General features: G+C 48.8%; 2 protein-coding genes and 1 long non-coding RNA gene across 3 annotated transcripts in view; 1 reads left to right on the top strand and 2 right to left on the bottom strand.

Moving 5' to 3' along the window:
- Positions 1 to 1,892, bottom strand: part of CHMP4B (charged multivesicular body protein 4B) — a 44,019-nt gene extending 42,127 nt beyond the window's left edge. Inside the window, exon 1 of the mRNA XM_023220448.1 lies at positions 1,519 to 1,892. Within this exon, the coding sequence (XP_023076216.1) occupies positions 1,519 to 1,708 (190 nt within the window). The 5' untranslated portion in view covers positions 1,709 to 1,892. The remainder of the gene's footprint in view (positions 1 to 1,518) is intronic.
- On the top strand, positions 755 to 17,792 carry LOC111548155. Its single transcript, XR_002733322.2, has 3 exons — positions 755 to 1,437; positions 12,716 to 12,803; positions 16,892 to 17,792. It is a non-coding gene; the product is annotated as an uncharacterized LOC111548155 (long non-coding RNA).
- A 677-nt stretch (positions 17,793 to 18,469) lies between these two features.
- Positions 18,470 to 26,773, bottom strand: part of ZNF341 (zinc finger protein 341) — a 62,274-nt gene continuing 53,970 nt past the window's right edge. The window contains exons 11-13 of the mRNA XM_023220635.1: positions 21,772 to 22,058; positions 21,126 to 21,196; positions 18,470 to 19,746 (exon numbers count right to left, since the gene is read on the bottom strand). Of these exons, the coding sequence (XP_023076403.1) occupies positions 19,217 to 19,746; positions 21,126 to 21,196; positions 21,772 to 22,058 (888 nt within the window). The 3' untranslated portion in view covers positions 18,470 to 19,216. The remainder of the gene's footprint in view (positions 19,747 to 21,125; positions 21,197 to 21,771; positions 22,059 to 26,773) is intronic.

Below are 26,773 nucleotides of genomic sequence, written 5' to 3'. Positions count from 1 at the left end.
GCCTGGAAGGCTCCTCCCCCAGATTTTTACAGAGCTGGTTCCTTCTCCAGACTCAGTTAAAACTTTACCTTTTCAAAGAAGCCTTCCCTGACCACTCTATCTAAAGTGGCATCCCTCCCACTCCACCACTCCCTATCAGACCATCTTTTTGTGTGTTTAGTACTTATCACCCCCGGACAATATTTTCTTCATTTATTTTCCTGTTTCGGTCTTCTCTCCCATTAGGGTTGAGGCTGTGTTTTGTTCACCCCTATGAATACAGAGCACGCACCAGGCACTAAAAAGAATTACCAGAATATTTGTTGACTATCAGCAGAGAAGCATCCTCAAGATAGGCTATTTTGTTCTCCTATTAGAATGCAGAAAACATCGATTTAGCCCCTACCTACTATGTGCTGAGCACTGTAAATCCATGATTTTCCTTTCAGAAGGGTAAATTAGCTCAAGGTCACACTGTTAGTCACTAGCAGACTTCTGAGTGAATTACTTCACTTCTAAACCCCTCTCAAGGAGAAGGGATGTCGTTCTGTTTCACTCTCACATGGCCATAACCAGAAAAAGCAAACATTTCTAAACAGCTTTACAGTTTTAAAGCATTTTCACATTCATCTCACTTAAGAAAAACACAAAGCACTGAGAATGCCCAGAAAGCCATACAACAACACGAAGTAAAGTAAGCAATGCCTCAAGATTCGATGCCGGGGCCCTGAATCCCAGTAGTGGGGACTGGGGAGGAGTCGGGAGTCTCTATTTCTGGTTCAGAGGGATGGGAAAGCGGTGAGTCACGGGGTGAAGGCTTGCGCCACGGGAAACTTTGGTAAGGCCAAGCTATGAGGCAACAAGAAGTGAATCACAACGCTAGAAGACACCTTAGGCCTCAACTGAGGCCAAACCCTGGCTGACGGATGGGGAAACTGAGGCCTCAAAGGGAGAGCAACTTGCTCGAGTTCACTTAGCAAGTGAACAAGCAGGAATCAGGGGGTCTCCTCTCCCCCAGTCCCCTTTTCTCTCCACCAAGGAGGCTTTTCAACGAGAATTCTGAGTTAAGGGGATGGGGGAGAGGCCAAGGGCAGCTCACAGATTCCACCGAGGAGCCGGGAGAGGGCACAGGTAGGACCAGGAAGCACAGAAATGCTAGGATGGGGGCAGAAATGAGCCGCGGAGGAGGCAGGGGCAGTAGCTAGGCAGGTGGGTGAGGCCAAAGGGAGCAGAAAAAGGCGGAAGAGAAAGGGACAGAGTGCGGCCGGACGAAAGTGCTGTGAGATTGGGTCTGAAGGGGCCTGGCGGGGTGGAGAGAGGGTGAGAGGAGAGAGCAGAGTAAGTCTGACGATGGAAAAGTCCAGGGATCGCGGAGACATTGAAGGGAGTCGGAGAGGGGGTCCCAGATCCGGCAAGAAGTCTGACCCGGAGAGTTCCAGGGTCAGACCAGACCCCGAGGTGAGTCACGAAGGGGGAAGTCCGGGCCCGGGGAGCCTGGGGGGAGACCGTGGGAAGTCTGAAGGGGCCGGGCCGCCTCACCGCGCTTGTTTTTGGTGCCGTGCTTCTTGGCGGCCGTCAGCTCCTGCTCGATTTTCTTCTCTAGGAACTCCTGTTTCTTGCTTAACATCTCCTCCGTGTCCCGCAGCCGCTGGATGGCCTCCTGGGGGGTCGGGCCGCCCTTGCCGGCCTTACCCCCTCCAGCCCCGAACAGCTTCCCGAACACCGACATGGTTGCTGCTCGCCGCGCCGGCCTTCGCCGCCCGCTCCGGCTCGGCTCGGCTCGGCTCCGGCGCCCGCTCCCAGCCCCGCCGCTCCCTGCCGCCGCAGGCCTCTCCTCCGCCTCCGCCTCCGCCTCCGCCCCGCAGCTGGGCCCGGCCGCACCACCTCCCACAGGCCCCCACGCCCGGCCCGACCGGCGTCAGGGCAACGCGCCGCTGACTACAACTCCCGGTGGGCAACGCGCCGGCCGCACGTCAAATCTAATAGAGGGAAGCGCGCTGCAAGCCGGGAGGCTATAGTCTTCCGGCTTCAGGCGCTCCCCGGCGCGTCTTTTCGGTCTAGCTGGGGTCAAAGGGCATGTGGCATGGTGGGAAATGTAGTCTCCTTGGCCTGTGCTCTGTAGGAGTGGTATAATAGTAAGAGAAGTAACAGTAAGTGTGCAACACTGCTTAAAAATTTATTGCTAGAATGGGATACCGGTATGCTTGAACTTTACATCATGTGAAGTTATCTTAAAAGCGTGAAGGCAGGCCGGGCGCGGTGGCTCAAGCCTGTAATCCCAGCACTTTGGGAGGCCGAGACGGGCGGATCACGAGGTCAGGAGATCGAGACCATCCTGGCTAACACGGTGAAACCCTGTCTCTACTAACAATACAAAAAACTAGCCGGGCGAGGTGGCGGGCGCCTGTAGTCCCAGCTACTCGGGAGGCTGAGGCAGGAGAATGGCGGGAACCCGGGAGACGGAGCTTGCAGTGAGCCGAGATCCAGCCACTGCACTCCAGCCTGGGCCACAGAGCGAGACTCCGTCTCAAAAAAAAAAAAAAAAAAAGCGTGAAGGCAATAGTTGTTTCCAATTTCAACCTGTCAATTCTGTGGTCACAGAAGCAAAGCAGTATCTTCTCCAGTTAAGTACCGTAGTCTCCCCCTTATCTGCGATTTTACTTTCAGCAGTTTCACTTGTCCAACTAAGGTCTGACAATATTAAATAGAAAATTCCAGAAATAAAGAATTCATAAGTTTTTAATTTCCGTTGACCTAATGAAATCTCATGCTATCCTGTTCCATCCCACCTGTGATGTGAATCATCCCTTTGTCCAACATACCTCTACCACCTGTTAGTCACTTACCAGCTTAGGAGTTATCAGATGGATTGTCACGGTGTTTCAGTGCTTTCGTTCGAGTAACCCTCATTTTACTAAATAATAGCCCAAAGTGCAAGAGTAGTAACGCTGGCAGTTTGGATATGCCAAACTGAAGCTGTAAAGTGCTTCCTTTATGTAAAGATGGAAGTTCTCAGCTTAAGAAAAAAAAGTCGTATGCTGAGCTTACTGGGATCTGCAGTAAGAATGAATCATCTAGCCCTGGAATTGTGAAAGAGGAAACAGAAATTCATGCTGGTTTTGCTGTCGTACCTCAAACTGCAAAAGTTACAGCCACAGTGTGTGATAACTGCTTAATTAAGATAGAAAAGGCATTAAGTTATATCCTTACTTAGAGGGGGGGAAAAAGAAAATAAAATTTTTTAAAAAAGAAAAGAAAAAGCATTAAGCTTATAGGTGGAAGACACGAACAAAAAATATGTTCCAACTGACAGCAACCTGTTACGCCAGAAAGCATTGAGCCTGTATAAAGGCTTCAGCAAGGAATCTCCTAAAATAAGTGACACCAAGCCACTTACTGAAAGTAATGGATGGTTACACCGACTTAGGAATAGGTTTAGACTGCAAAATATAAAAATTACTGGATGGGCTGGGCATAGTGGCTCACACCTGTAATCCCAGCACTCTGGGAGGCCTAGGCGGATGGATCACCTGAAGTCAGGAGTTCGAGACTAGCCTGGCCAATGTGGTGAAACCCCCATCTCTACTAAAAATACAAAAAAAAAATTAGCTGGGCGTGATCGCACACGCCTGTAATCCCAGCTACTTGGAAGGCTGAGGCAGGAGAATCGCTTGAACCTGGGAGGCAGAGGTTCTCCATGAGGAGAACCTCTGTGTGGGGGGCACCCACCCCACATTTCCCTTCTGCAATGCCCTAGCAGAGGTTCTCCATGAGGACCCCACCCCTACAGCAAACTTCTGCCTGGGCATCAAGGCATTTCCATATATCTTCTGAAATCTAGGCGGAGGTTCCCAAACCTCAATTCTTGATTTCTGTGCACTCGAAGGCTCAGCACCACATGGAAGCTGCCAAGGCTTGGAGCTTGCACCCTCTGAAGCCACAGCCTGAGCTCTACATTGGCCCTATTTCAGCCATGGTTGGCGTGGCTAGGAAGCAGGGCACCAAGTCCCTAGGCTGCACACAGCATGGGGACCCTGGGCCTGGCCCAGAAAAGCACTTTTTCCTCCTAGGTCTCCCAGCCTGTGATGGGAGGGGCTGCTGTTAAGTCCTCTGTCATGCCCTGGAGACATTTTCCCCATTGTCTTGGGGATTAACATTCAGTTCGTTACTTATGCAAATTTCTGCAGCCAGCTTGAATTTCTCCTCAGAAAATAGGTTTTTCTTTTTTTTTTTTTTTTGAGACGGAGTCTCGCTCTGTTGCCCAGGCTGGAGTGCAGTGGCCAGATCTCAGCTCACTGCAAGCTCCGCCTCCTGGGTTTATACCATTCTCCTGCCTCAGCCTCCCAAGCAGCTGGGACTAGGACTACAGGCGCCCGCCACCTCGACCGGCTAGTTTTTTGTATTTTTTTAGTAGAGACAGGGTTTCACCATGTTAGTCAGGATGGTCTCAATCTCCTGACCTCGTGATCCGCCCGACTCGGCCTCCCAAAGTGCTGGGATTACAGGCTTGAGCCACCGCGCCCGGCCATGGTTTTTCTTTTCTATCACATTGTTAGGCTGCAAATTTTCCAAACTTTTATGCTCTGCTTCCCTTATAAAACTGAATGCCTTTAACAGCACCTAAGTTTCCTCCTGAATGCTTTGCTGCTTAGAAATTCCTTCTACCAGATACCCTAAATCATCTCTCTCGAGTTCAAATTTCCACAAATCTCTAGGGTAGGGGCAAAATGCCGTATCTCTTTGCTGAAATATAACAAGAGTCACCTTTGCTCCAGTTCCCAACAAGTTCCTCATCTCCCTCTGAGACCACCTCAGCCTGGACCTATAGTCTGTATCGCTATCAGGCTTTTGGTCAAAGTCATTTAACAGGTCTCCAGGAAGTTCCAGACTTTCCTACGTTTTCCTGTCTTCTTCTGAGCCCTCCAAATTGTCCCAACCTCTGCCTGTTACCCAGTTCCAAAGTCACTTCCACATTTTCAGATGTCTTTTTAGCAACACCCCACTACAGTAGCAATTTACTGTAATTAGTCCATTTTCACACTGCTGATAAAGACATACCTGAGACTGGGCAATCTACAAAGGAAAGAGGTTTAATTGAACTTATAGTTCCATATGGCAGGGGAAGCCTCACAATCACGGCAGAAGGCAAGGAGGAGCAAGTCCCGTCTTACATGGATGGCAGCAGGCAAAGAGACAACGAGAGCCAAGCAAAAGGGGTGTCTCCTTATAAAACCATCAGATCTCATGAGACTTATTCACTACCACAAGAACAGTATGGGAGAAACCGCTGCCATGATTTAATTATCTCCTACCAGGTCCCTCCCACAACAATGGGAATTATGGGAGATATAATTCAAGATGAGATTTGAGTGGGGACACAGCCAAACTATATCAAGTACCAACTACAAGCAATTAGTGTTAGTCACCTGGACCGCTGGGTTGAAAAGAATTTTGAGGCTACATCAGAAATTCTTGTAAAAAAAGTGCCAAAATTGGCCTGGCATGGTGGCTCGCACCTGTAATCTCAGCATTTTGGGAGGCCAAGATGGGAAGACTCCTTGAACCCGGGAGTTTGAGACCAGCCTGGGCAACATAGGGAGACCCAGTCTCAATAAATAATTAAAAATTACCTGGACATGGTGGCACACACCTATGGTCCCAGCTATTCGAGAGACTGAGGCAGGAGGATCACTTGAGCCCGGGAAGTTGAGGCTGCAGTGAGCTGTGAACATGCAACTGCACTCCAGCCTGGGTGACAGAGTGAGACGCTATCTCGAAAAAAAAAGTGCTCAAGATGGATTTGTGATGTCTACCCAGGGTATGGGATGGGGAGTGGTGACACGTGGGCATAGTAGCTGCCATCTTGGCTGAGAATTCAGCTGCCACAATAGAGATTCACAGAGTAGACTGGCTCAATACTGGAGAGCCCTGGGCTTTGCTGGTCTTTATTTTTCTGGTCTCTCAGACAAATGCACAGCCTTTTCAAACTTTGACCAACTCGTATTAACTTATTCAAAACTGTGTGAAAAAGAATGAGCCACTAGTACATGCAAGAATTTGGATGACTCACAGATATTATGCTGAGTGAAAGAAACCAGATACAAAAGCCTGTATGATTCCACATATACGAAGCTCAAAAACAGGCAAAACTAATCTGTGGTGTTAGGAATCAGAATAATGGTTACCTCCAGGGAGGTACAGACCAGAAAGAGGACCCTTACGAGGTGCTAACAGGTTCAATAGCAGGATCCAGAGTTGTTCACATGGCTGTATACAAATTCATCAGTGTTTATACTTAAGATCAGTACCCTTTACATATCTTATGTACTTTATTAAACACGTTACATTGGCCGGGCGCGGTGGCTCAAGCCTATAGTCCCAGCACTTTAGGAGGCCGAGACGGGCGGATCACGAGGTCAGGAGATCGAGACCATCCTGGCTAACACGGTGAAACCCCGTCTCTACTAAAAAATACAAAAAACTAGCCGGGTGAGGTGGCGGGCCCCTGTAGTCCCAGCTATTCGGGAGGCTGAGGCAGGAGAATGGCATAAACCCAGGAGGCGGAGCTTGCAGTGAGCTGAGATCCGGCCACTACACTCCACACTCCAGCCTGGGCGACCGCGAGACTCCATCTCAAAAAAAAAAAAAAATTGTTACATTACAATTTAATAAAACATCTCTAGGCTGGGCATGGTGGCTCATGCCTGTAATCCCGGCACTTTGAAAGGCCAAGGTGGGTGGATCACTTGAGGTGAGGAGTTTGAGACCAGCCTGGCCAACATGGTGAAACCCCGAGTCTACTAAAAAAATGCAAAAATGAGCTGAGCATGGTGGCGCACACCTGTATTCCCAGCCACTCGGGAGGCTGAGGCAGGAGAATCGCTTGAACCCAGGAGGTGGAGGTTGCGGTGAGCTGAGATCATGCCACTGCACTCCAGCCTGGGCGACATAGCAAGACTCCATCTGAAAAATAAGTAAATAAGTAAATAAATAAATAACATCTCTAGCTGGGCATGGTGGCTCATGCCTGTAATCTCAGCACTTTGGGAAACCAAGGTGGGAGGATTGCTTGAGGCCACAGTTTGACACCATCCCGGGCAACATAGTGAGATCTCTTCTCTAGAAAAAAATTTAAAAATTAGCCAGGCATGGTGGCGCAAGCCTGTAGTCTAGGCTACTTGGGAAGCTGAGGTGGAAAAATTGCTTGGGTCCAGGAGTTCAAAGCTACAGTAAGCTATGATGACACCACTGCACTCCAGCCTGGGCAACAGAGGGAGACCCTGTCTCAAAAAAAAAACAAACAACAACAACAACAACAAAAATACACACACAAAATATCTCTAATAAGAGGAGCAATAGAAGAATAGTTTTTATTTATTTGCAAAGTGCCTTTGCACACAAAAATCCCATCTCATCTCCATCATCCCTCTAAGCCCCATGAAATAAGCATTACTATCCTCCTCCATTTTACAGTTGAGGAAACCGAGGCCCAAAGAAGTAGGAATTGACTAAAGTCACATGGTTAAAGATACCCAGCCATATATTTGTAACATTCCTTGAAAACATTAATTATGAAATAAAACCTTAATTATGAAATTTGGTCTCACATAATTACACCAAATTAAATACAGAGGACTTTGCTGATTTTTAGTTGTAAAAAAGAGTTCATCCAATATCCTCTCCTGATTAAACAAAAAAACAAACAACAACAACAAAAAAAACAAAACCTGAAACACTCAGCCAACTAGGAAGAGGAGAGAACATGGTAAGAGGCATCTGTGCAAAACCCACAGCTAACATCATACTTAATGGTGAAGACAAAGGCCGAAAGCTTTCCCCCTGAGATCAGGAATAAGATAAGGATGCCTACTCATCACTTCCAATCAACATTGTACTGAAAGTTCTTGCCAGGGCAATTAAGCAAGAAAAATAAATAAAAGGCATCCAGATTGGAAAACCAGAGGTAAAACTATTTATATTTGCGGATGATGTGATCTCATATAGAGAAAAACCTAAAGAATACACAGAAAGCTATTAGAACTAAAAATGAGTTCAGCACAGTTCAACAATATCAATACACAAAAACCAGTTGTATTTCTGTACATTAGCAATGAGCAATATGAAAATGATATTAAGAATCATTTCCATTTACAATAGCATCAAAAATAATAAAACATTTAGCAATAAATTTAACCACGGAAAGGAAAGGCTTGGCCTCTGAAAAGTACCAAACCTTGTTGAAATAAATTAAGGAAGACTTAAATAAATGGAAAGACATTCCATCTCCATGGATTAGAGGACTTAATTGTTAAGATAGCAACACTCTCCAAATTGCTCAACAGATTCAATACAAGCCTTTCAAAATCTGAGCTGCATTTTTTGCAGAAATGGACAAGTTTATCCCACACCTCATATGGAATTGCAAGAGACCCTGAATAGTCAAAACAGTATTCAAAAAGAAAAATAAAGTTGGAAGATTCACTGTCCTGATTTCAAAACTTACTACAAAGCTACAATAATCAAAGAAGTTTATCGATCAGTTGAATGGAATTGAGAGTACAAAAATAAACCTATACATCTATAGGCAAGTTGTTTTCAACAAGTGTGCTAAGACCATTAAATGGGGGATGCATAGTCTTTTCAACAAGTGGTGCTAGGACAGCTGGGTATCCAAATGCAAAGGAATGAGGCCAGGCCCTGTGGCTCATGCCTGTAATCCCAGCACTTTGGGAGGCCAAGGCAGGAAGATTGCAGGAGCCCAGGAGTTCAAGACCAGCCTAGGTAACATAGTAACACCCCAGTTCTGAAAAAAAGAAAAGAAAAGAATAATAAATAAAATTAGCCAGGCATGGTGGTGTGTGCCTGCAGTCTCAGTTACTCAGGAGGCTAAGGTGGAACGATCACTTGAGCCCAGGAGTTCAAGGCTGCAGTGAGCTGTGATTTCATCACTCTACTCCAGCCTGGGTGACAAAGTGAGATCCTGTCACCCAGGCTGACCCTATATGAAATGTTCAAAATAGTCAAATGCATAGAGATAGAAAGCAGATTAGTGGTTGCCAGGATCCAGAGAGGGGGGAAGAGGAGAATGAGTGCGTAATGGGTACAGGGTTTCTTTTTGGGATGATGAAATGTTATGTAACTAGATTGTGATGATGGTTACACAATATTGTGAATGTACTAAAAGGTGCTGAATTGTATACTTTAGTTAAAGTGGTGAATTTTTTTTTTTTTTTTTTTTTTTTTTGTAGCTGGAGTCTCACTCTGTTGCCTAGGCTAGAGTGGAGTGGTGCAATCCTGGCTCAGTACACCCTCTACTTCCCAGGTTCAGGCAATTCTCCTGCCTCAGCCTCCTGAGTAGCTGAGATTACAGGCACTGCCACCACACCTGGCTACTTTTTTGCATTTTTAGTAGAGATGGGGTTTCACTGTGTTGGCCAAGGTGGTCTCGAACTCCTGACCTCAGGTGATCTGCCCGCCTCAGCCTCCCAAAGTGCTGGGATTACAGGCATCAGCTACCGCACCCGGCCAAAATGGTCAATTTTATGTCATGTGAATGTTATCTCAATTTCTGTTTTTATTGTGTGAGACACAGTCTCGCTTTGTTGCCCAGACTGGAGTGCAGTGGCGCAGTCTTAGCTCACTGCAACCTCCACCACCCAGTTTCAAGTACCCACCACTATACCCGGCTAATTTTTGTATTTTCAGTGGAGACAGGGTTTCACCATTTTGGCCAGGCTGGTCTCGAACTCTCAAACTCCTGACTTCAGGTGATCTGCCTACCTCGGCCTCCCAAAGTTTTGGATTACAGGCTACAACCACCATGCCCGGCCTTATCTCAATTTGTTTTTTTTTTTTGTTTTGTTTTGTTTTTGAGACAGTTTCACTCTTATCGCCTAGGCTGGAGTGCAATGGTACGATCTCGGCTCACCACAACCTCCGCCTCCCTGGTCCCACTTCAAGCAGTTCTCCTGCCTCAGCCTCCAGAGTAGCTGGGATTACAGGCATGTGCCACCACACCCAGCTAATTTTTGTATTTTTAGTAGAGACGGGGTTTCACCATGTTGGCCAGGCTGGTCTCAAACTCCTGACCTCGTGATCCACCTGCCTCAGCCTCCCAAAGTGTTGGAATTACAGGCGTGAGCCACCACACCCGGCCCCTTATCTCAATTTTTAAAAGTGCGTTGAAGTAATGAAGAGGGAACATATTTTGGTGCCTACCACACAAACCTAGATTAGAAGTGGGGGCCGGGCGCGGTGGCTCAAGCCTTTAATCTCAGCACTTTGGGAGGCTGAGACAGGCGGATCACTAGGTCAGGAGATCGAGACCAGCCTGGCTAACATGGTGAAACCCCGTCTCTACTAAAAAATACAAAAAACTAGCCGGGCAAGGTGGCGGGCGCCTGTAGTCCCAGCTACTTGGGAGGCTGAGGCAGGAGAATGGCATAAACCCGGGAGGCGGAGCTTGCAGTGAGCCAAGATCGCGCCACTGCACTCCAGCCTAGGCGACAGAGCGAGACTCCGTCTCAAAAAAAAAAAAAAAAAGAAGTGGGGCTCTGCCATTCAGCTATGTGCTTTACCTGCCTTGGTTTTCCTATCCGCAAAACAGAAATAACACTATATTCCTCACCAGGCCATTCTGATGATTCAGTGACAACACAGACAAAGGCCTTAGCACAGAATATGTATTCAACAGATATTTATGAAATAATAACCACAGGAATAATAATCATTAACATCCATGGAACCCTCACTCTGACAGACAGCTTACATAGTATATCTCATTTATTTATTTATTTTTATTTTATTTTATTTTTTGAGACAGGGTCTCACTCTGTCACCCAAACTGGAGTGCAGTGGCACGATCATGGCTCACTGCAACCTCTGCCTCCCAGGCTCAAGTGATCCTCCCACCTCAGCCTCCCAAGTAGCTGTGACCACAGGTGTGTGCCACCACACCCAGCTAATTTTTGTATCTTTTGTAGAGACAGGGTCTCCCTAAGTTGCCCAGGCTGGTCCCAAACCCCTGGGCTCAAGTGATTCTCCCACCTTGGCCTCTCAAAGTGCTGGGATTACAGGTGTAAGCCATCATGCCCAGCCAGATTATCTCATTTAATCATCCAACTATAGTTCTATGACGCAGGTACAGATTACAGCTGAGGAAACAGAAGCTTGGAGAGGTTGAATAACTTGCCGAAGACCACACCATTATTGAGTGGTCCAGTTGGCACTTGAACCGTGAGAAAATAACAGAGAATCTTCATTCAGCACTTTATGCTAAGCCAGACACTGAGCCGAGGATTTTACATGCATTACCTCATTTAGCCCACACAACAACTATATGAGGTAGGCTTTATTGTTCCCATTTTATACATTAACAGAGGTTGGACAGCTTGCCTAAGATCACACGCTTGTAGGAGGCAGAGCTGGGATTCTTACTGTAAAGGCAGCCCGTTTAGCCACTGTGCTATTCTGCCTACATGCCAATGAATGAATGAACAGAGACATTCACACATACAAACAGGTAAATAAATAAAGTGTGGTGGGCCTGGGAGCAGGTCTGACCTCCCAGGGTAGTGGGGCAAAGTAAGCAACGGGGGCAGGAAAGGCCCGGCCCAGCAGAACTTGAGGGGTTAAGTGAGGAGTGAGGGGGAGGCGGGTGAGATTGTTGACCCCGAAAGGACCCTACACTCGTGCTAATGGAGGGTTACAGGGCCTACTCCATACCCATTGGTCTGACCACATGCAGGCCATGCAGCAGGCCCTAGACGGCCACACAGGCTCCAGTCGATGACTGTGACTCCCTGGACTTTACCCCAGGGAAACCCACATCCTCACCCAGGCCCAGGCTCAAGGCATAGGTAGACTAGAAGTCTCCCTGCACGAGGAAGGAAAAGTACACATCCAATCCTTTAGAATGTCCTGTTGGCTCTACCCTCAAAATATATCCAGAACCCTATCATTTCTTACCATCTTCATTGCTGTCACTCTGGTCAAAAGTACCTGCACTATTGCAGTAGCCTCCTGGTGGGCAGGATAATGGTCCTTCAAAGGTCCATGTCCTCATCCCCAGAATCTCACCTTAAATGGACTTTGCAGAAGTGTTAAGGAGCTTGAAATGGCCAGGCACAGCGGCTCACACCTGTAATCCCAGCACTTTGGGAGGCCGAGGTGGGCAGATCACGAGGTCAAGAGATTGAGACCATCCTGGCCAACACGGCGAAACCCCGTCTTTACTAAAAATACAAAAAAATTAGCCAGGCATGGTGATGTGTGCCTGTAGTCCCAGCTACTCAGGAGGCTGAGGCAGGAGAATGGGGTGAACCCAGGAGGCAGAGCTTGGAGTGAGCCAAGATAGTGCCACTGCACTCCAACCTAGGCAACCGAGTGAGACTCCATCTCAAAAAAAAAAAAGAGCTTGAAATGATGAGATTATTCTGGATTATCCAGCTGGCCTCAACGTAATCACAAAACAGAAGCAAAAGGTTTCAGTCAGAGACTGGCAGGATGCTGCCCTTCTGGCTTTGAATGGAGAAAGGGGCCACAAGCCAAGGAATGCAGGTGGTTTCTAGAAACTGGAAAAGACAATGGAACAGATTCTCCCCTGGAGCCTCCAGAAGGACACAGCCCTGCCAACCGCTTGATTTTAGTCCAGTGAGAACCATATCAGACTTCTGACCTCCAGAGTGGTAAGATCTATGTTGGTTTAAACCACTAAGTTTCTGATTCTTTATTACAGAAGCAAGAGGAACCTAATACTCTTCCCCATTGGCCTTCCTGTCTCCATCTTTATTCCTTCCAGTTCATTCTCTGCATGGTAAGCAGAGGTATCCTTTAAAAAGTATGTGTTTGGCCGGGCACAGTGGCTCATCCCTATAATCCCAGCACTTTGGGAGGCCAAGGTGGGTGGATCACTTGAGGCCAGGAGTTCAAGACCAGCCTGGGTGAAACCCCTCTCTACTAAAAATACAAAAATTAGCCGGGCATGGTGGTACGCACCTGTAGTCTCAGGAGGCAGAGGCACGAGAATCGCTTGAACCTGGGAGTTGGAGGCTTCAGTGAGCTGAGATCACGCCACTGCACTCCAGCCTGGGTAACAGAGACAGACCCTGTCTCAGGAAAACGAAACAAAACATATATGTATATATATATTTTTGACATCTGACATATATATACACACACATATATACATATATATACACACACACATATACATATGTTTTGACATTGGACATATATACGTATGTCAGATCCAGTCACTGAATGCTCACAATCCTCCAATGGCTTTCCACGTCCCTCAAGTAAAACCCAAAGTCCTTTCAATGTCCTTCAAGTCCCTACATGATGTCATGATTTTCCCATCACCTCCTTGCCCTCCTCCTTTCCAGTGCCTCACTCCAACCACACTGGCCTCTCTACTCTTCCTCAAACACACCAGCAACCCCCAAACTCTCAAAACCTCTACTCACCTCTACTTTTTTTCCTTCTCTATAATATTCATCACCTCCTAACATCTATAACTTACTTATTTACTTTGTTGTTTATCTTCTGCTTCCTCCACAAAGGATCTCCACAAATAATTGTTTTGCTCATGATGTATCATCAAAGAACTGTGCCTGGCACGTAGTAGGTACTTAAGAAATATTTGTTCGATGAATAAATAAGTGGACTGAGGAAGCAGTGACCTGGGAAGCAGCCTTGCCTCGATGAGACTTTGGACAAGACCTTTTCCCTCCCTGGGACTGTTTATTCTCTGTGATTCTTCAAAGGAACCAAGACCCTTAAAGTTAGGCCTTGGCATCCTGCCTCTGGGTTCTGTGCCTCAGCCTACCCGAGGCACCCTCAGCTAGTAAGAGTTCACTCCCAGTCCTTAGGTGAAACCTGCTCACCTCCCTGATCACCACCCTTTGTGTAAGGGGGTCACTTGCTGGCAACCTTGGGGGTTGGGAGCACCAGTAGCTGCCACCTCCGTTCCTTCTTCCCCAAGGGAGACAAAACTAGTCCAGCCAGTTCTCCTGGGTCACAGGGACACCTGCTCTGTCGCGGGAGACTTCCAAGCCACCTGCATTAGTCATTTGGCCCAGATATTCTCTGCTCCCTCTTTGAACAAAGGAAAATATCCTTTTATATCAGACATTACTTCCCTGGAGTCTGGGCCAGTCCTATCTCAGCCTACATGACAGATTCCCCCTTGGCCTCCCTGGGGTGAGAGAGGGGGGTGGGTAAAGTGGGCCTTCTTCTCTCAAAGTGCCGTTGTTTATTCACTCGACAAATATTGATCGAACAATTCCTGGGAAGGTCTAAGCACTGTAGATATATCAGGAACAAAACAGACAAAAGTCGATGCCTTTGTGGACCTTTTGTTTCTAATGACGACAACAGACAATAAACAAATGTCTAATATAATGTCAAGGGTGATGAATAAAAATAAAATAGGGTAAGGAATTCAAGAATGATGAAGGTGGGGCTATGTTAGACAGATTGGCCAAGGAAAACTATCAGAGGAAATGAGTGTTTTTGTTTTTTGATTTTTTTTTTTTTTTGAGACGGAGTCTCACTCTGTTGCCTGGGCTGGAGTGCAGTGGCATGATCTCAGCTCACTGCAACCTTTACCTCCCCGATTCAATTGGTTCTCCAGCCTCAGCCTCCCGAGTAGCTGGGATTACATGCACGCACCAGCATGCCTGGCTAATTTTTTGTATTTCTTAGTAGAGATGGGGTTTTGCCACGTTGGCCAGGTTGGTCTCGATCTCCTGACCTTGTGATCCACCCACCTCGGCCTCCCTAAGTGCTGGGATTACAGGTGTGAGCCACCACGCCTGGCCCAAATGTCCCAATTTTTTACATTTTCTAATTGCTTCTGGAGTAGAGGAGCATAGTCGATTTGTATATATTGATCTTGCTACCATTTCAGCACCCTTGCTATTATCTCACCCTTTCCAATCCTGATACTATTTATTTCTTTTTCTTGCTCTATTATTCTGGCCAGGCCGCTAATGTAATATTGGAGTCATAACAGCATAACATCCTTGTGTCATTCCTGATGCGTAGCATCTCACATTTCACCACTGCAGTATATTTTAAATTTGTTTTTAAATGTTGGCTCACTTTTTCAGACACTGTGAATGCCAAACTGTCTGGAGGCTGCCATGAGCGGCAATTTGTGATCTCTGCTTTACCTGAATTATTTCCCTGAATTGTGACATCAACCTCGCCACGTAGGTACTATTATTCTCCACACTGACACGAAGAAACTGAGGTTCAGAGAGGTGAAGTGACTTGCCATAGTCACACAGCTAGGAGGGGGCAGAGCCAGAATTCAAACCCAGCTCTGCTTGATACCAAAGACTATAATCTTTCTCTTTTTCTTTTCTTTTTTTTGAGATGGACTTTTATTTATCTATCTATCTATCTATTTATTTATTTATTTATTTATTTATTTATTTATTTATTTATTTATTTGATACTCTTACTCTGACACTCACATGTCCAGGAGTTTACTCTGTCACCCCGGCTGGAGTGCAATGGTGAGATCTTGGCTCACTGCAACCTCCATCTCCCGGGTTCTAGAGATTCTCCTGCCTTGGCTTCCCAAGTAGCTGGGATTACAGGCACACGCAACCACGAATGACTAATTTTTTGTATTTTTAGTAGAGATGGGGTTTCGCCATGTTGGCCAGGCTGGTCTCAAACTCCTGACCTCAGGTGATCCGCCCATCTTGGCCTCCCAAAATGCTGGGATTACAGGAGTCAGCCACCGCGCCGGGTCAAAGACTGTGATCTTTCTGGGGATGGACTGAGACCCTGGATGCCTAGGCCAGCCCCTTTTTATGCTCCACTCTGTCCAGCATCTTGGAGTTCAGTGGCGGCCCCTGGGGTCCTGGAGCAGCTATCACCAACTTTCTTATTTATTTATTTACTTACTTTTTTTTTTTTTTTTTTTTTTTTTTGAGAAAGAGTCTTGCTCTGTCCCCCAAGCTGAAGTGGCATGAACTCGGCTCACTGCAACCTCCGCCTCATGGGTTCAAGAGATTCTCCTGCCTCAGCCTCCCGAGTAGCTGGGACTACAGGTGCGTGCCATCACGCCTGGCTAATTTTTTGTGTTTTTAGTAGAGACAGGGTTTCACTATGTTAGCCAGGATGGTCTCAATCTCCTGTCCTTGTGATCTGCCCACCTCGGCCTCCCAAAGTGCTGGGATTTGTCACCAACTTCCTGTTAAACATTATAGCTGATCTTGGTATGTCCTTATGTGTGGCCTGGCTCTGCTACTTCCCTGCTGTGTAACTTCAGGCTGCTTAGCCTTAATGTTCCTGTTGCCTCATCTCAGCTGCAAAATGGGCTTAAAAGTAGCGCCTCCATTGAAGTGCTGGGGATGGTGCCAGGCATTCGATAACTAATAAATGTAAGTTCTTGTGATTACCAGTAGACATATATGCCTGTGTACACTGACAGGAAGAAGCAATAGAAAAACCACTTAAATAGGAAGAAGTTGTCTTTTTTTTTTTTGAGACGGAGTGTCATTCTTGTCGCCCAGGCTGGAGTGCAATGGCACGATCTCAGTTCACTGCAACCTCCGCCTCCCAGGTTCAAGCGATTCTCCTGCTTCAGCCTCCTAAGTAGCTGAGATTACAGACGTGCGCCACCACACCCAGCTAATTTTTTTGTATTATTAGTAGAGACGGGGTTTCACCATGTTGGCCAGGCTAGTCTCGAACTCCTGACCTTGGGTGATCCACCTGCCCCGGCCTCCCAAAGTGCTGGGATTACAGGCGTGAACCACCACACCCGGCCGAAGATGTTGTTCTTCACATTTCTTTCAATGCTATTGTTACAATTTTTTTAAATGTTCACTGTCTCCCACGACTCCTTCATTATGTAGAGAATAAAGTCCAGATTCCTTAACCCATATCTAAGTCCCTCTCTGATTCATCAACCCACACTTCAATCACAGAAAGTGGCTAAGAACCCATGGAGGCAGGCTGCCCCAGCTGGAGTCCCAGCTCTGCAGCTTTCCTGGCTGTGTGAGCTTGGGTAAGGAAGTTTGCCCCTCTGGGCCTGGGTTTCCTCAGCTGTAAAATATGGAAAGTAACAGCACTCACATGACAGGCTGAGGCGATGTGACTGTAAATAGCCTGGCACAGTGTTCCTCGTGTGGAGAAGCTGGAAGCATCAGCCATGATCATTACCCACCTACTCCTCCAAGACCTCTGGTCATCCTGGAACATCCGCCGGCCCAGAACAGAGCAGGCCCGGCACTGTCCCACCCCAAGGTGTTTGTGCACGCCCTGCTCTCCTCTGGCACACCTTCCCCATCCATCCACCCATCAAAGCACCCCAGGCCAAGGCCCAGCTCCAGGGGCATCCCCTCTGACTTCCTGTCCCCACCAGTCCCCCTTGGGCCTTTGTGCAGGCTGGTACACTTTCACACCTCACCCCCACCAACTCTGTCCCTCCTGCCGCCTCACACCCTTCCTGAGGACATGGGAAGCTGGGCCTGGCTCTGGGCTCCAGCCCTGAGTTCCAACACAGATGACTGAGGGACCTGCCAGCCTTCAAAACAATTCAGTCATCAAATGGAGTTGATAGCCCAGAAGGGTGGCTGTGAAGATAAACAGAAAACACTAATCAAGGCCCTTTTCTCCTTCCTGCCTCCTCATGAGCCTGATCCACCTCCCACCTGGACCAGCTGAGGGGGAGGAGGAAGCACTGGACATGGGGACACTGATGGCCTCCAGATGCCCACGCAAGAGGAATTTCTGATCTTGATTACAATGGATTTGGAGGTGGCTAACAATCCCGAATTCCCACAAGTGAGTACAAACCCTGACCCCCATGGGGTGTTGTCCTGGACCATTTTCTATGGATAGGGGTTCCCAATTTCCTTTTTTTTTTAAATCTTTGAGACAGGGTCTTGCTCAATTGCCCAGGCTGGAATGCAGTGGCACAATCTCAGCTCACTGCAGCCTCGACCTGCTGGGCTCAAGTGATCCTCCCACATCAGCCTCCTGCATATCTGGGACTATAGGCACCAGCCACCATGCCTAGCAATTTTTTTTTTTTTTTTTCCTGGGACAGGTCTCACTCTGTCTCCTAGGCTGGAGTGCAGTGGCACGATCTCAGCTCACTGCAACCTCTGTCTCCTGGATTCAAGTGATTCTCCTGCCTCAGCCTCCCAAGTAGCTGGGAATACAGGCGTGCGCCACCACACCTGGCTAATTTTTGTATTTTTAGTAGAGACAGGGTTTCACCATGTTGGCCAGGCTGGTCTCAAACTCCTGACCTCAGGTGATCTGCCCACCTTGGCCTCCCAAAGTGCTAGGATTACAGGCATGAGCTGCTGTGCCCAGCCTTGCTTCCCTCATCACCTCTCCAGGGCTCCCTGTGTGAGGGGCCCAGGACCCCTCAGCCACCACAAGCTGCAGATGGGAGTGCTGCCACCTAGGGGCAAAGAACGAAACTGCCACAGCTTGGCCCATGCCACCCGGACACATATTATAACAAAAACATTTATTGAGCACTTTCTGCGTGCCGGGCACCATGCCGAGCCCCTGGCGCACCTCATCGCACTGGATCCCCAGGACAACCCTATGAGGTAGTAGTATCAGTAAGCCCCATTGTACAGATGAGGAACATGGGGCTCAGAGAGGTGAAGTGACTTGCCCAAGGTCACACAGCAAATGCATGGCAACTCTTGGATTTGAAGCCAGATCTGTCTCATAGCTGCAGTCTAACCGTCACACCTGAGTGCCTCCTAAAAGCTACATCACAGAGCTGTCTGAGGACACTGTGGGGAACCGTCTGTGAAAAGGTCCAACACATAAACTCCGAAGAGTTTATGGCAGGCCTCCTGAAGAACAGCGGACTAGAGGCCACCCAGAGGCAGCCTGGAGGCAGAGTGGGGAGGAACGCCCTGTCTTCTCTCCCAGGGGCCCCAACCACCAGCCTAGACTAGCGGGACTCTGGGCTGCTCAGGTTTCAGCCATTTCTCTCCTGCCGCTGTGGCTCTGCCCAGAAACCGTAGGCAGCCCTACCCCTGATCCTAGAATGTTGCAGGGCTTTCCAGCAGGAGAGGGGACACAGGAGGGCGACCATGGGCCAAAGTTTCTGAATGACATTCAGAAGGATTTCTGCCAATGGCTCAATGGCTCGCTTCCACTGGTAAGGATCAGCAGTCTGCCCCCAGGGCCCTGGACCCAGACAGGAGCATCAGGCCTGCCCAGGAAACACACCTCAGGTTCGTCACTCCGAGGCCTGGATGTAGACAGGCACAGCGAGCATGGCACATGGGCCCTCGGCCCCGGCCTGCAGCTCCGCCAGAGCCAGGTTGGAGCCCAGCCCCTCAGCGTGTCCAGGTACCACCAGCTCAGGTTCCGCGCCCACCGCACCACCCACAACGATGGACAGCACCGCGTCTGCCTCTGCGAAGGGCGGCTTGCCAGGGACAGCCTCGGGCACCAGCCCAGCCCCTGCGTCCTTCAGCTCCTCCAGCCCCAGTGGGTCAGGCAAGGGGGTCACCACCTTGCGCCCACCACTGCCGCCACTGCGGGGGGCTGCCCTCCTCTGGGGGGGCCGCCGGGTTTGCAGGTCCTTGTCCTTTTGGGGGCCGAGACGACAGCGGTGATCTTTGAGGTATTTGTGGCGGGAAAAGCCCTTGGCGCAGCCAGCACAGCGGAACTTGTAGTTGCCCGTGTGGGCGCGCTGGTGCTCGGCGAGGTGGGCGCGGCGGCTGAAGGACTTGCTGCACAGGGCACATTTGTGGAGCTTCATGCCTGGAGGGCAAGGGAAAGTCAGTGAGAAGCATCCAGACCTTCACCCCGCAATGGTGCCTTGCACTGGGAATAAAATCCAGGCTCTTGCCCCACCGGCGCCTGTGTGACCTGGCCCCAGTTCTTTCCACCCTCGTTGTCTGCCTTCTCCCAGCCACTCTCTGTGCCAGCCACACTCGCTCTCCTCAGAGATGCCACGCTGGCTCCTGCCTCTGCGCCTTTGTACTTGCCATTCTCCTCTGCCTGGAACAGCCGCTCACTCCCTGCACCTTGGCTCACTTTTCCTGGTCATCTCAGGCTCAGGGAGGAGCAGTGACGCCTGAGGCCACCCACAGGAATGTGGCAGCACCAAGACTTCAACCCAGCTCTGTGTGTCCACATCATTGACCTACTCTCCCAGTTTTCACACTTTCTTTAGTGACTGACTTCTTTCTGTGAATCTTCTCAAACAGGGGAGACTTTACCCGCTTGGGGACTCAGCAGTGCCTAGAGACATTTTTGATTGTCACAGCTGTGGGGGGGATGCCACTGACACCCAGTGGATAGAGACCAGGGATGCTGCTAAACATCCTACAGGGCACAGGACTGCCCCCAGGACAAAATTATCTAGCTCAGGTAGTCACACCTGTAATCCCAGCACTTTGGGAGGCTGAGGTGGGCAGATCGCCTGAGGTCAGGAGTTCGAGACCAGCCTGGCCAACATGGTGAAAACCCCATCTCTACTAAAAATACAAAAATTAGCTGGGCGTGGTGGCAGGCACCTGTAATCCCAGCTACTTGGGAGGCTGAGGCAAGAGAATCGCTTGAACCTGGGAGGCAGAGGTTGCAATGAGCTGAGATCACACCACTGCACTCCACCTGGGTGCCGGAGTGAGGCTCTGTCTCAAAAAAAAAAAAAAAAAAATTAAAAAAATTATCTGGCCCAAAATGTCAGTTGAAGGACCTTGTTCTAGACCTTGGCTGGCATGTGGAAAGCCAGCCAGTCTGCTCTGAGGAGCTGCTGAGAAACTGAGGAGTGACTTGAAGACCCCTACCCTGCCCTATCAAGGAAGCTTCCTGGCCATGTCTTGGACCCGCCTGGAATCTGATTCCCTCCACACCTGGTCCACACCTCTATCACACTGGGCACTGCTCTGAGTCATCCCTGCTCAGGTCAGCTTCCTCCTTGGACTGGGGGGCTGTGTCTGATTCATCTCTGTTCATCCTAAAGTCCCTAATACAGGCCTGGCTCATAGCCCACGTAAGTGAAAGTGCTGGCTGGAATGTGCTAGGCAGGGAAAACAAGCCTCACGGGATATGTCTGCTTTTTCTCCTCCTGGCGGGTCTATCCCGGTGAACTAGAGCTGAATCAGACCCTCCTGGCAGGCCCAAGAGCCACTTACCAGAGTGGGAGAGGATGTGGGCCTTCAGCTTGTCTGGCCGGTTGAACTCCTTACTGCAGCCTGTGTGTGTCCTAAAACCCAAAGCCACCAGTCAGGGGAGTTCACTAAGCTTAGGACACTCTTGCTGGCCCCTCTGCTAGCCCTGGGCACAAGGGACCGCCTTGTCCACCCTAAGGGCTGGGCAAGGAGGTAGGGTGGGGAGTGAGGCAGACAGGGCCCAGGACAGGATAAAAGGAGAGAGGCTTGGTCGGGCACAGTGGCTCATGCCTGTAATCCCAGCACTTTGGGAGGCCAAGGTGGATGGATCACTTGCGGTCAGGAGCTCAAGACTAGCCTGGGCAACATGACGAAACTCCATCTCTACTAAAAATACAAAAATTAGCCAGGTGTGGTAGCAGGCGCCTGTAATCCCAGCTACTTGGGAAGCTGAGGCAAGAGAATAGCTTGAACCCAGGAGGCAGAGGTTGCAGTGAGCCAAGATCATACCACTGCACTCCAGCCTGGGCGACAGAGTGAGATCCTGTCTCAAAAAAAAAAAAAAAAAGGGAGAGGCCTGCCCTCAGGCCTGACATCTGTCCCACCCTCCTGGGCAGCGCCTCTGGAGAATCTGCCCCGCTACCCCCCCCGCATGGCAGTCTCTACTCACGAGAAAGGGCATTTGTATTTCTTGAAGGGCTCGTGGATCAACATGTGTCTCTTCAGTTTGTCCTTGCGGTTGAACGCAGACTCGCACACTGAGCATTTGTAGGGCTTCTCGCCTGCAGCAGACACAGACAGGGAGAGCCAGCACTCGCCAGGAGTCGGAATCCAGGGCACAAGGGTCCCCGCTGGGCCCCTCAGGGGAGCAGCTCCTCTAGGGAGGTAGCCAGGGGAGAAAACAGCCTCTCTCATTCTTCGGTGGCTTTGTTTTGCCAGGGACAAGACAGGGCTATTTTGATAGGATGCTCAGGAGAGGCCTCTCTGATGAGGCCATGCATGAGGAGAGACCTCAGGTCATCAGGGAGATGGTCCAGGCAGCAGGGAAAGCGGGTACAAAGGCCCTGAGGCAGGAGCGCATTTGGCGGTGCTGATGAACAACAGGGAGGCTGGTGTGGCCAGAGAACAAGGCAGAAGGTGAGGGCAGCCAGGCCCACAAGGGAGGATCTGGGAAGCGGAGCTAAGGACTTGTTTTTTTTTTTTTTTTTTTTTTTTTTGAGACAGAGCCTTGCTCTGTCACCCAGGCTGGTGTACAGTGGTGAGATTTCAGGTGAGTCACTGCAACCTCTGCCTCCTGACTTCAAGCAATCCTCCTAACTCAGCCTCCTGAGTAGATGGGATTACAGGTGCGTGCCACCACACCCAGCTAATTTTTGTATTTTTAATAGAGATGGGGTTTCACCATGTTGGCCAGGCTGGTCTCAAACTCCTGACCTCAAGTGATCCACTCGCCTCGGCCTCCCAAAGTGCTGGGATTACAGGCATGAGCCACCGCGCCCTGCCAGGACTTTGGCTTTTACTCTGAGCCAGAAGAGAAGCCACCAGAAGGTCTGAGTAGCGTAGGGATGGGCTTTGATGTAAGCTTTTAACCAGCTCCCTCTGGCTGCGTGTGGAGAGCAGACTGAGGGGGTGAGGGTGGAGGTGAGGATAACCAGGAAGTGGCCCAGGACAGCCATGTTGGGAAGGCAGAATCAGCAGCCCTTGCCACTGGATTGGCTGTGGCTGTGAGAGGAGGAGGGGAGTCAAGGATGAATCTGAGGCGTGGCCTGAGTAGCAAGGTGGCCTCATGGCATTTATGGCAATGGGGTCCACCCTCAGTGATGAGGAATCACACCTTATCTAACTGAATCATTCCAGCAAACCAGGAGGCACCGACTCCCATCATCCTCATTTCACAGATGAGAAAGAAGACTGAAGTTCAGAGAGGTGAAGGGACTGGCTCAGGGGTACCCCTATGGTTACGGGAGCTAAGATTCCAGCCCAGCAGCGTGATCCAGAGCCCATCTGAGCTACCCCAGATCTTCCTGCTGTTAAACCTGTCCTGGGGCAGCTCTCGCCTGATGGGCTACCTGAGGAACCTACAGGAAATCAAGGGAGGTGCCTGCAAAGTTGCCGTGGGGTCACAGTCTGCCCTTTGGAAGGGGCTGTTTCTGGGCTGCTGTGACTTCCTGCCATTATTTCCTCTCTGTTCTCCCTCTGGAATGAATAAAGTACTTCTGAAAAAACATCAACCCAGTTGATACGGAAATGCTGGTCCCTACAATGGAATGCTCTGTGGTCATTAAAAAGATTAAAAAGGTCAATCTGTGTTTCCTGATCTGGAAAGATCTCCTGGACATATTGCTAGTGGGAAAAGAAAGCAGTAGAACAGCTTAACACAATCTCATCTTTCTTAGAAAAAAATGTAATCCTTACTGGATATGTAAGCTCCAACAAAAAAAAAAAAAAAGAAAGAAAGAAAAAATACAACGTGCATACCCCCAAAAAAGCCTTAGCCTAGTGTCTCTGTAAATAAACTGAGGATGCAGGGAGAAAGATGGGGAGGTATAGGGAGAGGACAGACCAAAGTATCAGTGGCAACTACAACTTGAAGGGGAAATTTAACATTTTACTTTATGTACTCCTATATTGCTTCCATTTTTATAATAACCATGTATTATTTGTGTGTGTGTGTGTGTGTGTGTGTGTTTGGTTTTTGGTTTTTTTGTTGTTTTTTTTTCTTGAGGCAGAGTCTTGCTCTGTTGCCCAGGCTAGAGTGCAGTGGTTCGATCTTGGCTCACTGCAACCTCCACCTCCTGAGTTCAGCCAATTCTCCTGCCTCAGCCTCTCAAGTAGCTGGGATCACAGGTGCACACCACCACACTCAGCTAATTTTTGTATTTTTAGTAGAGATGGGGTTTCACCATGTTGGCCAGGCTGGTCTCGAACTCTTGATCTCACGTGATCCACTCACCTTGGCCTTCCAAAGTGCTGGAATTACAGGTGTGAACCACTGCGCCTGGCAGCATGTATTACTTTTGAATAATAATTTTTAAAAGCCATAAAGCGCCAACTTGGTAATATCAAACTTACAATGCATTACTTATTTTCCCTTCTTTATTGTGGAGAAATATACATAACAGAAAATTGACCATCTTAAGCTTCTTTTAAGTGTATAATTCAGTGGCACTAAGTACATTTGCACCATCATGCAACCATCACCACCATCTGTCTCTAGAATCTTTTCATCATCCCAAACTGAAACTCAGTATTACACATGCATTTTAACCTAGCATTTCCATTCCTAAGGATATACACTACAGATACACTTCCAAAAGGTTGCCAAGGGACCAACACAGCATTGTGTATACAAACTAATAGCTGAAATGTAATTTAAGGGTTCATACATAGGCTGGGCATGATGGCTCACGCCTGTAATCCCAGCACTTTGGGAGGCTGGGGCAGGGGGATCACCTGAGGTCAGGAGTTGGAGACCAGCCTGGCCAACATGGTAAAACCACATCTCTACTAAAAATACAAAAATTAGCTGGGTGTGATGGTGGGCACCTGTAATCCCAGCTACTTGGAAGGCTGAGGCAGGAGAATTCCTTGAACCTAGGTGGTGGAGGTTGCGGTGAACCAAGATCGTGCCACTGGATTCCAGCCTGGGTGACACAGCAAGACTCAGTCTCAAAAAAAAAAAAAGGTTCGTACATAGAGAACTGGCTAAATACAAGATGAAAAATTAATTGAGGAAGACTACCCAGATGTGAAAAAGAAGGTGCTGTTGGTAACATCTTTCTGGGGGGGTCTGGGGGAGGGGGACCCACAGAATTTAGCCTCCAGGGAAACTGTAAGCACACACTCCCCAGGGAACATCACCAAGGTATACGCTCAGAAAAAAGGGCACATAAGTTATAGTATGTGCTCACTTTTGCAAACGTAAGCAAGCGTTTTATATACGTGTAAAACAAAACTAGAAGAATGCAGACTAGACCACTAACAGTTATCTTTGGGGAAGAGAATTAGGAGTATTTTGCAAACTGCAAACTACAAGTCAAACCCTGTTGGTGGTTATTTTTAAGAATTAAACATGGCCGGGCACGGTGGCTCAAGCCTGTAATCCCAGCATTTTGGGAGGCCGAGACAGGCGGATCACGAGGTCAGAAGATCGAGACCATCCTGGCGAACATGGTGAAACCCCGTCTCTACTGAAAAAAAAATACAAAAAAACTAGCCGGGCGAGGTGGCAGGTGCCTGTAGTCCCAGCTACTCGGGAGGCTGAGGCAGGAGAATGGCGTAAACCTGGGAGGCGGAGCTTGCAGTGAGCTGAGATCTGGCCACTGCACTCCAGCCTGGGTGACAGAGCGAGACTCCGTCTCAAAAAAAAAAAAAAAGAATTAAACATAGGCTGGGCGTGGTGGCTAGCATCTGTAATCCCAGAACTTTGGGAGGCTAAGGGGGGTGGATCACCTGAGGCCAGAAGTTTGAGACCATCTTGGCCTACATGGTGAAACCCCGTCTCTACAAAAAATACAAAAATTAGCCAGGCATGGTGGTGGGCGCCTGTAATCCCAGCTACTCGGGAGGCTGAGGCACAAGAATGGCCTGAACCCAGGAGGCGGAGGTTGTAGTGAGATCACACCATTGCACTCCAGCCTGGGTGATAGAGTGAGACTCTGTCTCAAAAAAAAATAAAAATAAAAAATAAAAGAACTAAAATTGAACAGGACAAAATAGAAAACGCTGTTCTGTAAAACTTTTGTTGCAATATATCCTATGTGTATATATGTGCTTCTTGGGTTGCAATATGAAATGTATTTTTTACCATAGGTCATAGGAAAGAAAAAAAAAGGAAAAACATTGGATTGTTCATCTGAAGTGAGAGGGAGTTTATTTGTACTATATATGCTTTTGTCCTGTCAAGGATTTTCCCTCAGGTTTTCTCAATCTTTGGAACCTGTTCAATTAAAAAACAATTTTTAAAATATAATTTAAAAATCTAAAGATTAACAGAAAAAAAATTTCAGTGTGTTTCAACTGGGGAACAAGGAGACGGCGTCTCGTCCAGGTTTGAGTGGGAACTTACAGCGAGAGCAGTAACCCCAGTCAAGAGTCCCTCACACGGGCCGGGCGCAGCGCCTCACACCTGTCATCCCAGCACTCTGGGAGGCCGACGCAGGTAGATGACCTGAGGTCAGGAGTTTGAAACCAGCCTGGCCAACATGGCGAAACCCCGTCTCTACTAAAAATACAAAAAACTAGCTGGGCGTGGTGGTGGGAGCCTGTAATCCCAGCTACTCAGGAGGCTAAGGCAGGAGAATCGCTTGAACCCTGGAGGCAGAGGTTGCAGTGAGCCAAGATCTACCACTGCACTCCAGCCTGGGCAACAAGAGCAAGACTATCTCAAAGAAAAAAAAAAAAAGTCCCTTCCACACAACCTCCAGGGGCTCTTCTCTGCTCTAGTGGTGGTAGGAACCCCTTGTTCATCAGTTAAGGCAGGTGGGTCAGGGGCCAGGAAGGAAAGAGGAAGGAGGAGCAAGGGGAGAGGCAGGAGGGTGGCAGGAAGGCTGGAGGGAGACAGAGAGCAACAGAGAGAAGGCGGTGGGGGGGCGGGGGGGAGGGCTGGAGGGAGAGGGGGAGGAGGAGGGGGGGAGGAGGAGGGAGGGGGGAGGAGGAGGGAGAGGGGGAGG

Source organism: Piliocolobus tephrosceles, chromosome 20, assembly GCF_002776525.5.
Source record: "Piliocolobus tephrosceles isolate RC106 chromosome 20, ASM277652v3, whole genome shotgun sequence".
Classification (NCBI taxonomy): Eukaryota; Metazoa; Chordata; class Mammalia; order Primates; family Cercopithecidae; genus Piliocolobus; species Piliocolobus tephrosceles.
The sequence above is the reverse complement of the archived record's forward strand: the minus strand, read 5'-3'. Positions and strand labels throughout refer to the sequence as shown.